Source organism: Hyperoodon ampullatus (assembly GCF_949752795.1).
Source record: "Hyperoodon ampullatus genome assembly, chromosome: 14".
NCBI lineage: Eukaryota > Metazoa > Chordata > Mammalia > Artiodactyla > Ziphiidae > Hyperoodon > Hyperoodon ampullatus.
The window spans coordinates 36268799-36282092 of record NC_136927.1 but is presented as its reverse complement, the minus strand read 5'-3'; the positions used below and the strand labels follow the sequence as shown (position 1 = coordinate 36282092).

At 40.1% G+C, this 13294-nt stretch overlaps 1 protein-coding gene across 1 annotated transcript; it reads left to right on the top strand.

Annotated features, from left to right (window-relative positions):
- Nucleotides 1-4644: 4644 nt before the first annotated feature.
- On the top strand, nucleotides 4645-11537 carry ARL6IP1 (ARL6 interacting reticulophagy regulator 1). Its single transcript, XM_079720256.1, has 6 exons — nucleotides 4645-4750; nucleotides 6951-7084; nucleotides 7518-7637; nucleotides 10031-10148; nucleotides 10743-10827; nucleotides 11269-11537. Exons 1-6 carry the CDS (start codon nucleotides 4715-4717, stop codon nucleotides 11385-11387), a joined length of 612 nt encoding a protein of 203 aa, XP_079576382.1. The 5' UTR covers nucleotides 4645-4714; the 3' UTR covers nucleotides 11388-11537.
- The last annotated feature ends 1757 nt before the right edge of the window (nucleotides 11538-13294 follow it).

The following is a 13294-nucleotide window of genomic DNA, read 5'->3' as shown; positions in this document are numbered from 1 at the left end:
CCCTCCCCTTCCCCTTCCTCTTCCTCTTGCTCTCTCTCCCTCCCGCCCCACCCCCTTCCCCTGTCTCTCTTGTGCTCTCTCTCTCTCTTTTTCCCTCTCTAAGATTCAGGGGGTACAGAGTAACTTATGGCCCTTGGAAATTGAAGTTTATCTTAAGTGTTTTGCTGTCTTTAATTTTCTAGAATTGCCTGAGTTTTAGTTGATTTATCTGTAAAGCTGTGGAGGCTTAGTAGTTTATGGTGCTGTCTGTATTTCTCTTTTACTCTGTTTCTTTGGTGTGTCTTGCAGTATTTCATTATTTCTGGTCATGAATTCTTCACATAGTTTGCTAGATGGTTATTAAGATTATTTTGTGTCTGACACTTGTGAGTTTTTTGAGATATGTGAGGTTTCTGTGTGAGAACTGAGAATCAAGCTCTTGATCTGCTTCCCTAAATTGCTTTCTTAGAGCCCAAACCCCAGGTTCAGGGTGAGGGTTTATAATACAAAGAAAAACTTCCATCACTTCTGCCCTTAACACTTGCCTCTATTACCTGAACTTAGTATATAGTGTTCTTTATATTGTCCAGTGTTTGACGTTATCTGCATTGTTTTTGTTTTTAACTGTGGTTGTTCTGATGTGTGAAATTTAAGGAAAGAGCCATTAAAAAATTCCAAGCAGGGCAATGCAAGTGCAGCCAAATATTAGAGTTGATGTGCAATCTTAGGTCCTTTTAAATTTGGGGTGATATAGGCAGTACTTTGAATTGAAAAGTCTTCCTGGCCTATTTTCCTCCACATATTTGTGATTACTCTGGGGGCTTACTTGTTTGGGCAGTACTAAAATCAAAGAAGCTGGTTCTTCTTTTTCTCCCAATTCTTTTCATATTAAAGAAAGCATCTACAATTAGCCTTGTTAGCTTCTGTTCGTATACATCAAAAATCAGTGAACACTTTTCTGTTAGCACATTTAAGTACCTTTGTTTTACATAAAACCAGATAAATATGAAAACCAATGACCTTCCATTCTGTATCTTGAGATTGTAAAATGCCAGTAATTTAGAGCTAGGACTTTCCCCCTCTCCTTAAATCTAGGAGGTAGACTATGTTAATGTAAGGGTCACTTAAAGAAGTGACAGATTTCTTCATTATTTGGGTTGTATTAGAACTACTACTCCTATGGGGAAGAACTAGCATTATAAATTTTCCAAACACTGGGGAAGGAAATTCACTGTATTATGAACCCGGAAGGGTTTATTGCACTTTTCCTGCTTTTTTTTATGCCTGGGTAAGAGTATCACTATCTCTTATTTACAAAAGGGCAAATGGACTCCAATTGAGAGAAGCTTTATAGGTTCAAGAGTTAGTTGTACAACATGAACCATTCAGTCTCTTGCTTTCCATGGGAATTTGGGCTTACTAGGGAAGCTGTTGTGCTAATGCAAAAGTGTCATACAATAAGCTTGGCTTTTGAAGATGATAAACTTAAGGAATTGAATGTTGTTCTGAAATGCAGACTTGCAGAATGTTTTTATGTCTTTCGAAGCAGGCTTTTTTTTTTTTTTTTGACCCAAGTTTCAGCTCCTATTTGAAGTTCCTTTGTCAGTTATTTTTTGGTTTAAATTTTCCTTATATTTCCACCTGTGATGTCAATGGCAACATCACACTTCACTTGTTAATTTACTTTACCCTTATTATGTAGAGCAAATTGAGTTGAACTGAATCTTCCTTGTTCTAGTAACATTGTATAAATAGAGTGGCTTCTCTGTACAAAAGGTTGTAATGCCTCCTGATGGTTATAATTTTGTGATTGTATTTAAGGTTAAAAGTTGAATAAATCACACCAGCTTCCTGAAAGTGTTCATAATGCAACTTTTGGAAAACAAAAATACATGGCCTACTTTGTGCATATTTGCATTAACGTGGCAAAGATTGTATGAAATACCTGTTTTTCAAAAAATAAAGTCTTAAAAGACGTAGGATTTAAGCTCTGAATTTGTTGAAGTAGTTTCCAGAAAACTTAATTTTGGAATATGGGGAGCTTTTTTTTTAAGCTAATTATTAATACCTACAAAAGTTTAAAAACTTGATTCTAAAAAATGTATTTTACACTCAGTGTTCTAATAGTATTTTTGAATAGCAGTAGAAATTTTACTTCAATGGGAAAGTTCTTAGTATTAAGGCACAATTTATTAAGCTTAATTTTGTATTTCTTTAAAAACTCCTGTAGAATCTTATTGACACGTATATTCCCTGGTGTATGAAAGCTCTGAAGGAAAACAATGTCCAGCTTGTTTTAATATCTGGAAATCAGATTGCATTTGTTGCTGCTAGATTATGTTAGGATTTATGTTAACTGTTTAGTCACCTGATATATTTCAAAAGTTCACATCCTGCCTTTGTAATACCAAAAAAAAAAACAAAAACAAAGCTCCAAAGGAAGCTACACTAAGTGTGGGTGTTTTTTTTTTTTTTTTAATAGGGCAATTGGAAGCTTAGTTAAGGAACTTATAGAAGTGCTCCTAGGCTGTTAAATTGCAAATCATTCTGGGCAAATGTTCCTTGAGTAACAAATACTCTATGAAGAACCCACGCTATTTGAAAGCCGTTTCTTCAGTTTTTTTTTCACCTATCTCAATTTCACAAGCTGGGTTGAAAAGTCTTTCTTCTGAAGTTGTACATAGGGAACTTGGGTGAAAACCAGGCACATTCTGCAGCAAAACCTGATTTCCCAAAGTACACGGGAAGGTTTTTAAAGTCTAATAACCCCACACCCTGTCCTTTGGAAGAGGGCGTTGCTGTGCCTGTGGCGAGATCTCGCACTCAGCGCTCCGTATATGCACTCACTGTGTGGCTGCCGACTGACTGGGACCTTTTGATTTCCTTTGGAATAGGTAGCGGAGGGCCTGCTCCTCAGAGGTCACAACTTTCAAATCTCCCAAAACCGGCTGTCCAACTGCTTGCATTTTACCTACATAACCTGTTTTGCCCCAACGTTCCCTGAAGTGGCAGTTTATTGAAGAGTCCCCTTTCCTTGCAAAGGCTTTTTTTTTTTTTACCCCCCTGAATTGTTTATACCTGAACAGATGCTTTATTTCTTTTCAAAGTTCCATGGCAAATTTCACACCTTTTTAATGAAATTCACAGTGCTCCGGTCCCCCTGGTTTTCTTAGGGGGCAGCATGTGGTCTGTAGCCGTGTTGGCTCACATTTCTTTATGTCTTCCCTGAAATCTTATGAACTTGGTAGTAATTTAAGGAATGCTTTTAAAATAAACTCGAGGGCTTCCCTGGTGGCGCAGTGGTTGAGTCCGCCTGCCGATGCAGGGGACACGGGTTCATGCCCCGGTCCGGGAAGATGCCCCATGCCGCGGAGCAGCTGGGCCCATGAGCCATGGCCGCTGAGCCTGCGCGTCCGGAGCCTGTGCTCCGCAACGGGAGAGGCCACAACAGTGAGAGGCCCGCGTACCGCTAAATAAATAAATAAATAATAAATAAACAAACAAACTCGATGGCATAATATAGATGACTATAAAAGGGTAAAAGGCTGGAAGTTAAAAGCTACGGTAAGTTTTCCTGAAAGAGACATCTAACCAGGTTAACATTTGGCATTATTTTGTTTGTATTGAGTAATGAAAATGTTAACGCATTTTGAAATCCTGGAGAGAAACATGTAGAACTGTCTCACATAGTTCATCTAATTCTTAAATTGCAATAAATTCCACTCTTATGAGAGGGTTTACATCTTTCCTTAGCATGGCCTTAGTAAGAAAGGATCTGTCAAAACCAGTCCCTTTTTGGAGGGGGAGCTCGTAGTTTAAGTGAAGTGCCCCACAAAGAATTTCCCCAAAGAACCCATGAAAATAAGCCAATTTTATAAGTCGGTGCATTTTTCACAAGTTCTTAAACTATGCCCAGATTTCCACACCCTCTCCGCCGCCCCCGCCCCTCCATCAAACTGAGGCCTTACTCCTAATGGGTAGGGAAGGAAAAATTGCACAAAATCCACATAAATGGCCCCTTTCACTTGTAATCAAAACCTCCTGAGATGGGCACGAGTCCGCGAGTCACATATCTGGGTCTAAGCTGCTCAGCGGCCTGGCTAGGGCTGGCAGAGCAGGTATTAGAAGAAAGGCGGGCTGACTAGGGGCACAGCCAGGGTCACGGCCACCGTCTGGGTCGGGAAGAAGATCCCAGCCAGCCAGCCTCCTTAATCACAATGCGGTTAGCGTCACATGCCCATCTCTGCCCTCCGCCTGATATTGGGTGTCATATTTCCTGGAGGACTAAATTCCAGAGAGGCACCTTAGCTGCTTTGAGGTTTCCCGGAAGAGTCCGAGAGCCACCATGGCAGCTCGCCCTGGGGATACTAAGGCTATACCAGGCCCCGGCCAGGGGCAGTTGAACCTATTCCGAAAGGCCTGGGCGGGGCGTAGCACATCTCCTGGGTGCTGATTGGTTACTCCGTGTCCCCGCCCCCTCGGCCCCGGCGTGGTCTCACTCTGCTTTGATCTGGGTTTCAAGACAAGCGCTGAGCAGCGGTTGGTCCGGCCCGCTTAAGCGTGATCTCGATTTGCCCAATGAGGAGCGAGCTTCGCGGGTTGTGTCGGGAAAGGCAGCTGGCCTATATAAGCGTCCTGCTGGGCGTGCCTTCTCGCTGGGGTTGTCGTGAGTGCCTCTGAGGAAGGCAGGCTCTTGGGGGTGTCTTACGCTCGCTGAGGGGGCACCTCGGGAACAATGGCGGAAGGAGATAATCGCAGCACCAACCTGCTGGTGAGTCCCAGCTCTCCGTAGCGAGAGAACCGAGCGGGGCCTCCGGACTTCGGTGCGCTGCGGCCTCGTTCCTATTACCCGCCGCGGGCCCGGCCCTCCTCTCCGTTCCCAGGTGCAGGCGACGACGCCTGCCCTTTGGGCTTCTTGGGTAACCTCTGCTTGGCGGTCACTAGTCGTGTCGACTCCTAACATCCCCTGGGGAAGGTGCACGACGGGGCGAGGAGGGCGCGTGATCATTCACCGCGAATAGGGTTTTAGGAGGAAGCGGGAGAAGGGGGGCTGTGACCAGCCTGGGGTGCAGTCCTTGGCAGAGGGCCGCGAGGGGCTCGTCGAGCGCTTTTGCGGCCCAGACCCCAGCCGTATCTGGGATTCCCCGTCTTTGATCTTAACCAGGATGTCCGTTCGCCCTTTTCCCCTAATACTTGGGCAGGGGTGGAGGGTCAAAGGGCTGCTGCCGAGAATTTCTTTTAGAGCTGGCACAGCTTTAAAACGGCAGGGAGGCTACGAGCTCGCCGCTGGGAACTGGAGGTAGGATCCAGCTGGAGGGACAGTGGGAGGTTCTGGCGTTTGTCTGGGCGAGGGTGGGGGGTGTCCCAGGACGATTTTAGAGTAAGCAGGGGTCGGAGGGAACTGCAGTAAGATTGTATCACAGGCAGACAGTTTTAACCTCAGCTCGAATCCCCCCCTCAGGATCTAGGTAAAAACGAGAGAAGTCCGTCCATCTTCTCAGTTGCCTTTCCCCAGGAAAAAGCATGCTACTCACCACCAGAACAACAGTGAATAGAGAAACCAAATAATTTAATTTTGACTTTTGATTTTCCAAGAGCTCAGGTGCTAACGAATTAAGTGACTTTGCAGGGCAGTTTTGATTGTGTGTGATTTTCATTTTGCATTGGTTTTTAGATATGCATGACCTCTGCCCCCTTACATGCACACACACACACACCCCTTTTCTATGGTTAGCCTAGTGAGCCCCAGCCAGGTTCCTTTTTAGAGTTGATCGTTGCCCAAGTTCACACAGCTATTGAAACAACAACAATCCTGGCCTGGAGCTCGGCTGCTCTTTCCACAGAGCAGTGTGACTTAATTTAAGGAGAACAAGGCCTTTGGCCTTGGATTTGCTGGATTCAGATCTGTAAACCTCTGTGTATCTCAGTTTCCACATTTGTAAAATGAGGATAGTAATGACACCTTCCTTTCAGCTTGTTGGGAGGAGTAATTAAAGTATAAGCATATAATATATTTAGCAGAGCTTCTGCCACGTGGTAATCTCTTATTTAACTATGTTAAGCATGGTATATAAAGTCGGAAACACTGAGGTCACCTAAGTGTCAGTGTGACACAGATAACATCTTTGTCAAGATTAAGCTGCCCTGTCTCCTGTCATTTGCATATTTCCCTGTGATAACAGTTATAAGGACACATGGGTTTCCTGTTCCAAGTTTTTTTTCTCTACCAAAATCAGCTTAAGGGCTTTTTGCCACATTAGCTCATCTGAGAAGTCTACTTGCAGCTGATGGTCAAATTTGCAGAGAAATTTGAAGTCTAACCAAAATGTCCTGATAAATGTAAGAAGCATTTTATTGAGATATATTGGGCTTAATATGCCTTTTATAATTTTGTAAAAGCACAGTAGTTTTCCTTAATTGTGCAGATGATGCCAACATCTAAATGATTTCATTGCACAAAGAGCTATTTTGGAAATTGAATGCTGTTCAGGAAGAGGCTTTCCTAATGGATTCAGAAGTAGGGGGCTAAATCAATGAAATGACAAAACAACAGACCAGTTGTAACTACCTGAAATGAGAAACTTTAAGTGATCCAATTTTATACTCAGGGCGCTGCCACTTAGTAGTGCATGGCTTTGGGAAAGTCCATTCTGAGCTCGCTTTCTTTAATTGTAAAATGGCTCTGATTATCCCTATCTTAAGGGGTCTATAAGGATTATGTTACATAATGCATATAAAAGAGTAGCCCAGTGCTTGGACTTGGAAAGTGAGCATTAAATGATAATTTTTTTCCCCATTGATTTCTGTCTTTGGTTTCAAAATTGCGTTTTTCTAAGAAACTAATTTGTTTAAGGTAGTGATTTGTAAGAGTCGTTTTACATACCTGGTGCCTTAGAAGAATTTAACTCTCTAGGAGCCACAGAAATGTTGAGATTAGTAGAATGATCGCTTTAAATGTTACTCATATGTAGGCTGCAGAGACTGCAAATCTGGAAGAGCAGCTGCAAGGATGGGGAGAAGTGATGCTGATGGCAGATAAAGTCCTCCGATGGGAAAGAGCCTGGTTTCCACCTGCCATCATGGGTGTGGTTTCTTTGGTGTTTCTGTAAGTGAGCTATTAAATTTCTGTAGATTGTGCTTGTTACTCATAAAGGGCTCAGGTTCCATTTATGGAAGTGCCTGAATCTGTAAAGAATGCCTTTGCTTAGAGCCGTTTGCCTAGTTTTCAGAATTTGTAGTACTTTGTAAACTCAGTAACCAAGGCATTTGAATAAAAATGTGGCTCACACTTTTTGGCCTTAGGACCCTTTACACTCCTAAAAAATGTTGAGGATTCCAAAGAGCCTTTGCTTCTTCATGTTTACGTTAACCGTTACAGCTGTGATGTCATGAAGCTTCCGGAAAACTACTTGTGAGAAAATTAGAATAAAAAAGGCGAATAACATCTTTGAGAACCAGAGGACTAGGAGAATAAACATCTTCAGCTAGGACTAATGAGGACCATGTTTTTCTAACCTTTTTTTTTTTTTTTTAAACAGGACTATCTACTATCTAGATCCATCCGTTCTGTCAGGTGTTTCCTGTTTTGTTATGTTTTTGTGCTTGGCTGACTACCTTGTTCCCATTCTAGCGCCTAGAATTTTTGGCTCCAATAAATGGTAGGTGAAATAATGATGTGGCAGTCAAATTTCTGAGAAGTTACTGTGCCTGGTGGCTATGACTAGTGTGTTGTAATTAAGCACAGAGAATTGTCTTAACCATCAGATGGCTAGGGGTTAGATTTATCGTTTGATGTAAGGAATTTCTTAGCTGATTCAGATATAAATCACAAACTTCCAGTACTTATATCTCCATAGTTCTTTTATACTCTAGCATTTAATTTGACTTTTTTTTCTTCCTAGACCTTTTTATTGAAGTGAGGCTTTTTTAGGTAATGTTTTATCAAGGATTGCAGACCTCATAATGGGCTTTCCATAAAAGTAGTATGTCTACTTTTACATTTTTTCCATTGATATTTAAGATATTATAATATTAATTTCACCAGTTACTTTTGAATGAATATGAAAACAGTAACGTAGATTTTTTTTGCCTGTTCATTTAGCAACTATTTATTGAATGTCTACTTTTCTATTAGGCAGACTCTTCTGGGTGCTGTGAAATATTTTGACTTTTAAGATTCATCTTGGGACTTCCCTGGTGGTCCAGTGGTTAAGACTTCGCCTTCCAATGCAGGGGGTGCGTGATCAATCCCTGGTCGGGAGGGGCCAAAACTTAAAACAGAAGCAATATTGTGACAAATTCAATAAAGACTTAAAAAAAAAAGAAAAAGATTGATCTTGTGTTTCACGTTGAGACCTTGAGGTAGTGCAGTGGAGGTTAGCAAAAGTGCTTTAGAATACGTTCAAGCTGTATATATAAGTGGGTTGTTGATTGCATTTATACCACTCTTTGAATGGGTTACTTATGAGTTCCCAAGATAAGTGGCTGTGGATCCTGTTAAAGTATTTTTTAACTTCCTTCTGGAATGTTGCATTTCTCTTTTGATCCAAATAGTGAGCAAAACTAGATATAGGAATGGATTTTTTTCTCCTAGCTGCTATTCTCCCTTGGTTGTTTATTTTAATTTCATTGGTAGTCTACTTGTGCCTGTAGTTTGTCGTTCTCCTGATAATAGCAAATTATAAAATAAATAAAAATAAGAATTTTAAATGTAGGGTTTGCTTAAGTTATGGGATAATTAAGCATTTTTGTATTGAAATAAAGATGTCTCTGCCATAGCACAATGGTTAGTGTTAGGAAATGTGCTTTGAATTGTTTTTCATTGTGCTGCTGTTTGGGGGGCAAGTTTGTAACTATGCAGTGTAACAATGTAACAGAATCAACCTCAGACCCTGACTTTATTAGCCAGATAACATTCTAATCTGCTAATTCATAACTCCTGGAGAAAAATTTTCAGAAGTAAGCTCTTGAAGTTTTGTGGTAATCAGTATGTGGCTCAGTCTTATCTACAGAGCGATTTTGTTTTTTGACCTTTATGAGGAAGGAAGAACACTGTTGCCTAGCCACAGTCCAGCCTTGACTATGGGCAGCATACGAGGTCTGATTATTTATAAGAAGTTCCAGGGCTCAGTAGAAGCCCTTCTACTGTATCTGTCACTGCAGATTTATAGGGACAAGGACTAGAGGAGAGAAAGCAACCCATCTCCAGCATAGGGCTTACTTTTTATAGCAGCCATTACGTCTGTATAGCAAAGACAGTACAAAGGCAAAATTTCTGTAAAAACTCAGAACCCAAAATACATTATAAACTACAAAGGGCTTTTTGGAGGATCTTTTTGTATTCTTACTGCTGTTTTGTTTGTGATTATATTTTCCCTCAATGGGACTAAATTTATAAGGAATTTGGATTTGAGCTCCTTGTGGCTGCCTAGGCCTCAAATGTATGAAGCCCAATGGATGGTATTGTGCTTTGAATGCTAGTAGTTATTATCTTACTGACGAGTGCTTAAATATAACTGTTTGGTTGAAACTTCACATCTTCCTCAAAATAGTGGGACTCTGATGGGTCACCACCCAGGATTCATTGGGATCTGCAAAATAATATAGGAATAGGGAAATTAATTCATACTGATTTCTGCATGGCTCATAGTAGTCATGAGGTTTTTGTTACTATCATTGACCAAATTTGGCTTTAGAACCATAGATACCATTACTTTGTACACACACATGTGTCTTTATGTTAAAACTTATTCCTGTGCTATGAAAGGAGTCTTTTTTGCTATGCTGAGCAGCTTGTAGGATATAGTTCTCCGACCAGGTTTTGAACCCAGGCCCTCTGCAGTGAGAGCACAGAGTCCTAACCACTGGACCACCAGGGAATTCCCAAAAGGAGTCTTAATGGTTTAAGAACTTTTTCTATAAGATAATGGTGAATCATTGTTGTTTTTATTTAGATTTTCTTTAGAAGATAGTTTCTGAAATTTGAGAGGACGGTGTATTTCTGTTTACTGTTAAGATTTGCCTATAGTAAAAGGGAAGATTCTTTTCCTAGGACCACTGAGCAACAGCAGAGATTCCATGAAATTTGCAGCAATCTAGTAAAAACTCGACGCAGAGCTGTGGGCTGGTGGAAACGCCTCTTTACGCTAAAGGAAGAAAAGCCTAAAATGGTACTTTATTGGTTTTGACTTATTTAAGTAAAGCAACATTTTAAGATTGAGTCAATTTTTGCTTCATTGTAGTGTAAAGCCTTTTTGCTTTACTCTAGTTGTAGTTTGATGTTTATCATTATCTGTTGGTTTAACTCCTCTGAGTACATTCATAAATATTTATCTGTATTAGACTAAAAGTTAAAATTACATTTTGCATTCAATTTTTATTCTTGTAGAGGTGAATTTTTTGTTTCTCTTTTATTTACTGAAATAAATGTAAAAGACATATACTTAGGAAGCACTTGTTCTCTTTTCTCTTAGCTTCACTTGAGGTTACTATGTGAAGTTATTAATTGCAAAAGTAGTTAACTTACAAACTACTTAATTTACGTACAGAATTATAGTTATTCTAGGAGAGAATGTATGTAAATTCTATAAAGTAGACCAAGGGAGTTTTCTATGGGTTTTATATAATATATAGATACTAAATATTTTTAAAGAAAAGTGGGAATAAAAACTGAGTTATTTTCCAGTCTTTGAAACAACCTACTAAAGTTTCGCTTCTTAGTCTGTTTCTAGGAGTTGATAAATTCTTGTTATTTTCATTATTAGTACTTCATGACCATGATCATTTCTCTTGCTGCGGTTGCTTGGGTGGGACAGCAAGTCCACAACCTCCTTCTCACCTACCTGATAGGTAAGTCTTTGAGGAAAAACTGCAGGCACATCCTGGCCAGTAAAGTCTAACTGGAATTTAGTAAACAATATGTTCCTGCTCCCTGAGTTCCAGGCAGCGATTAAGGAACTGTGTGAGTATGGAAAGATGACTAAATCCCAGGTCCTTGTTTTCAGTGAGTTTGTGGTCTTATCGGAAGTTAAGACAAAGAACTAATAACCAAGGTAGAAAGTAATGTGCAAGAGGTAAAAATAAGCAGTGTGTCTTATCTGAGGTTGGGAGGTATGAAGCAGAAGTTTCTGGGGATAAATACCAATGGAAATAATGGATTTCATGTTACTTCCTCCCATTAGAGTGTGTAATAGTCTGAAGAAGTACCTTCTATAAAATGTTAGAATCTTTGGGAAGTTAATTGCTGCCTTTGTAATTTTATTTTGTTTTGTTTTTGTTTTTAATTTTAAGTGACTTTCTTACTCTTGCTTCCTGGACTAAATCAACATGGAATCATTTCGAAGTACATTGGAATGGCCAAAAGAGAGATAAACAAGCTTCTCAAACAAAAAGAAAAGAAAAATGAATAATACATCTGCTTTATTCAGTGTGATTAATGGTGTGTACGTTGTCCTTGGGGACAGTGTCTGTTATGCTGTCTGGATACTAAAATGTTACAGATGTAGCTCTTTGCTGTCCCTCATTCTGCCCTTACTGAGTAGAAATTCTGACTTGCCAAGTAAGGCTTTATGCCCAGTGTCTTCATGGGTGTGTTCTCATCAGCTGGCCTTATATGGACAACTCATTCATCATTTCCACTTGTCTTGGTTTTTCTCACCCAGGGTTAATTGAACTCTTACTTTTAAAATAATATAGTGGTGAACTTCATCCTTTAGTACAGTTAACAGTGGCCTGGGATAACTGTTCAAGTTGATCTTTGCTTTAGCTGGATACAAGATAGTGGTCTGTGACTACAGGAAGCTGGTTCTACTGTCTACTTTCACAGTCTGCTTAAACAACTGTCTGGCTTTGTGAACATAGAAACCAAGTTTACCACTTCTGATGAAGAGACCAGTTAAGATTCATTCCTCATTCTGTTTCGATACTGTGGGAGAAGAATCCTCATGGAATAAAATGAAAGTAATTCCATGGCCTAGTATGTGTTGGCTTCTCCCTTGTGCAGAATTTAGCAATTTGTTGGAAGCATTGATCCTTCCTCCCAGATGGGTAATCTGACAGGCTTAGAACTCTTGTTCCCGTGCACTTAAACTTGATGTTAGTACATCCTTAAGGGCTTTTTAGTAGCAGGCTTACGCAAGATGGTATTTAGGATTTTTAGAATACTTTTAATTTCAGATTTTCAGCTAAATGAAACTAAAGTACATAATAGGTTAAGAGTCATGTCTATGACCTTCACTCCAAGATCAGCTAATAAAGAACAAAACTCATCCTGTGTTTAGTCAAGACACATTTCAGTAGAAAATCCTACTAGTTTTTCAAGACCAGAATAAGCCTTTAAAGGTAAGCCTCAAGATTCTCATTTTATGGTAACACTGGCTGCTTTTGGTCCCCATAGATGGAGTAGTTGAAATCTGTAGGAATGAACCTCTGAGGGCTGGAAATGTGACATATTTGGGAACAATTCTTAAACTGATTAACTAGCTGTAATATAGTTTTGTGAATTTATTGCACTGATGCTGTAAAACCTGGACCTTGTGGTGTATCTGTTCCTAAATAAGTGTTGTTTTCTCCCCTTCAGTATTGCTGTAAACAGTGGCACCCATGTAGCATATGTTTGACTTTTCTTTTTTAATGTTTCGTATACAAACTACCGTAATTTACCTGTGTTTCCTCATTGTAAATAAGCTTGTTTTCCTAGATTTTTGTGTGTATGTGTGTTCTACCAGTTAACTACTTTTGCAGTTTTAATCCGGTATTATTTCTTCTACTTTGTTTTGTGTAAAAGGGGAAAAATAAAAAAGCTGGAATCCCTCGTGTCCTTTCTTTCTAGCTTAGCCAGTACAACGTTTACATGATCGGATTTATGTACCCAATTAATGAACTACCCTGTGTGATCATTACATGGCTATAAGGTGCTCTTTAAGAACAAAATGAAATAAAAGGTTTAAATTTATTCATTCAATAAACATCCAGGCACCACCCTAGATGGAAAAGGAGATACAATGAATAATTGATGGCCAAAGGTGATGTGTGAGAGGGCCTGGTTGGAAGAACAGGCAGGGAGCCATGCAGGAGAGAGTGCCTGCCAAGGCACCTGTGTGCCCTAGGTCCTAGCTCGGAATTCAGTACCTGAGCTGCTCAGTAAATAATCGGTGGGTGACTTTTGTCTGCACTTAGAATTTTTAAAAACATAGAGCCCCAGTTGGATATCTTATCATTAGGCCTTACTATCTATACATAGCGGATCCTGGGAAAAGATTCAACGTCAAACTAAACCTCTTGCTCCCCCTCTCCCCAAAGTGTGTGGATCCTTCCT

Excerpts from the sequence above, each read along its gene's own strand:
- ARL6IP1 (XM_079720256.1), top strand. The coding sequence starts at position 4,715 with ATGGCGGAAGGAGATAATCGCAGCACCAACCTGCTG. Across the intron at positions 7,085-7,517 it reads GTGGTTTCTTTGGTGTTTCT|GACTATCTACTATCTAGATC; the intron begins GTAAGTGAGCTA and ends TTTTTTAAACAG. Across the intron at positions 10,149-10,742 it reads AGGAAGAAAAGCCTAAAATG|TACTTCATGACCATGATCAT; the intron begins GTACTTTATTGG and ends TTTCATTATTAG.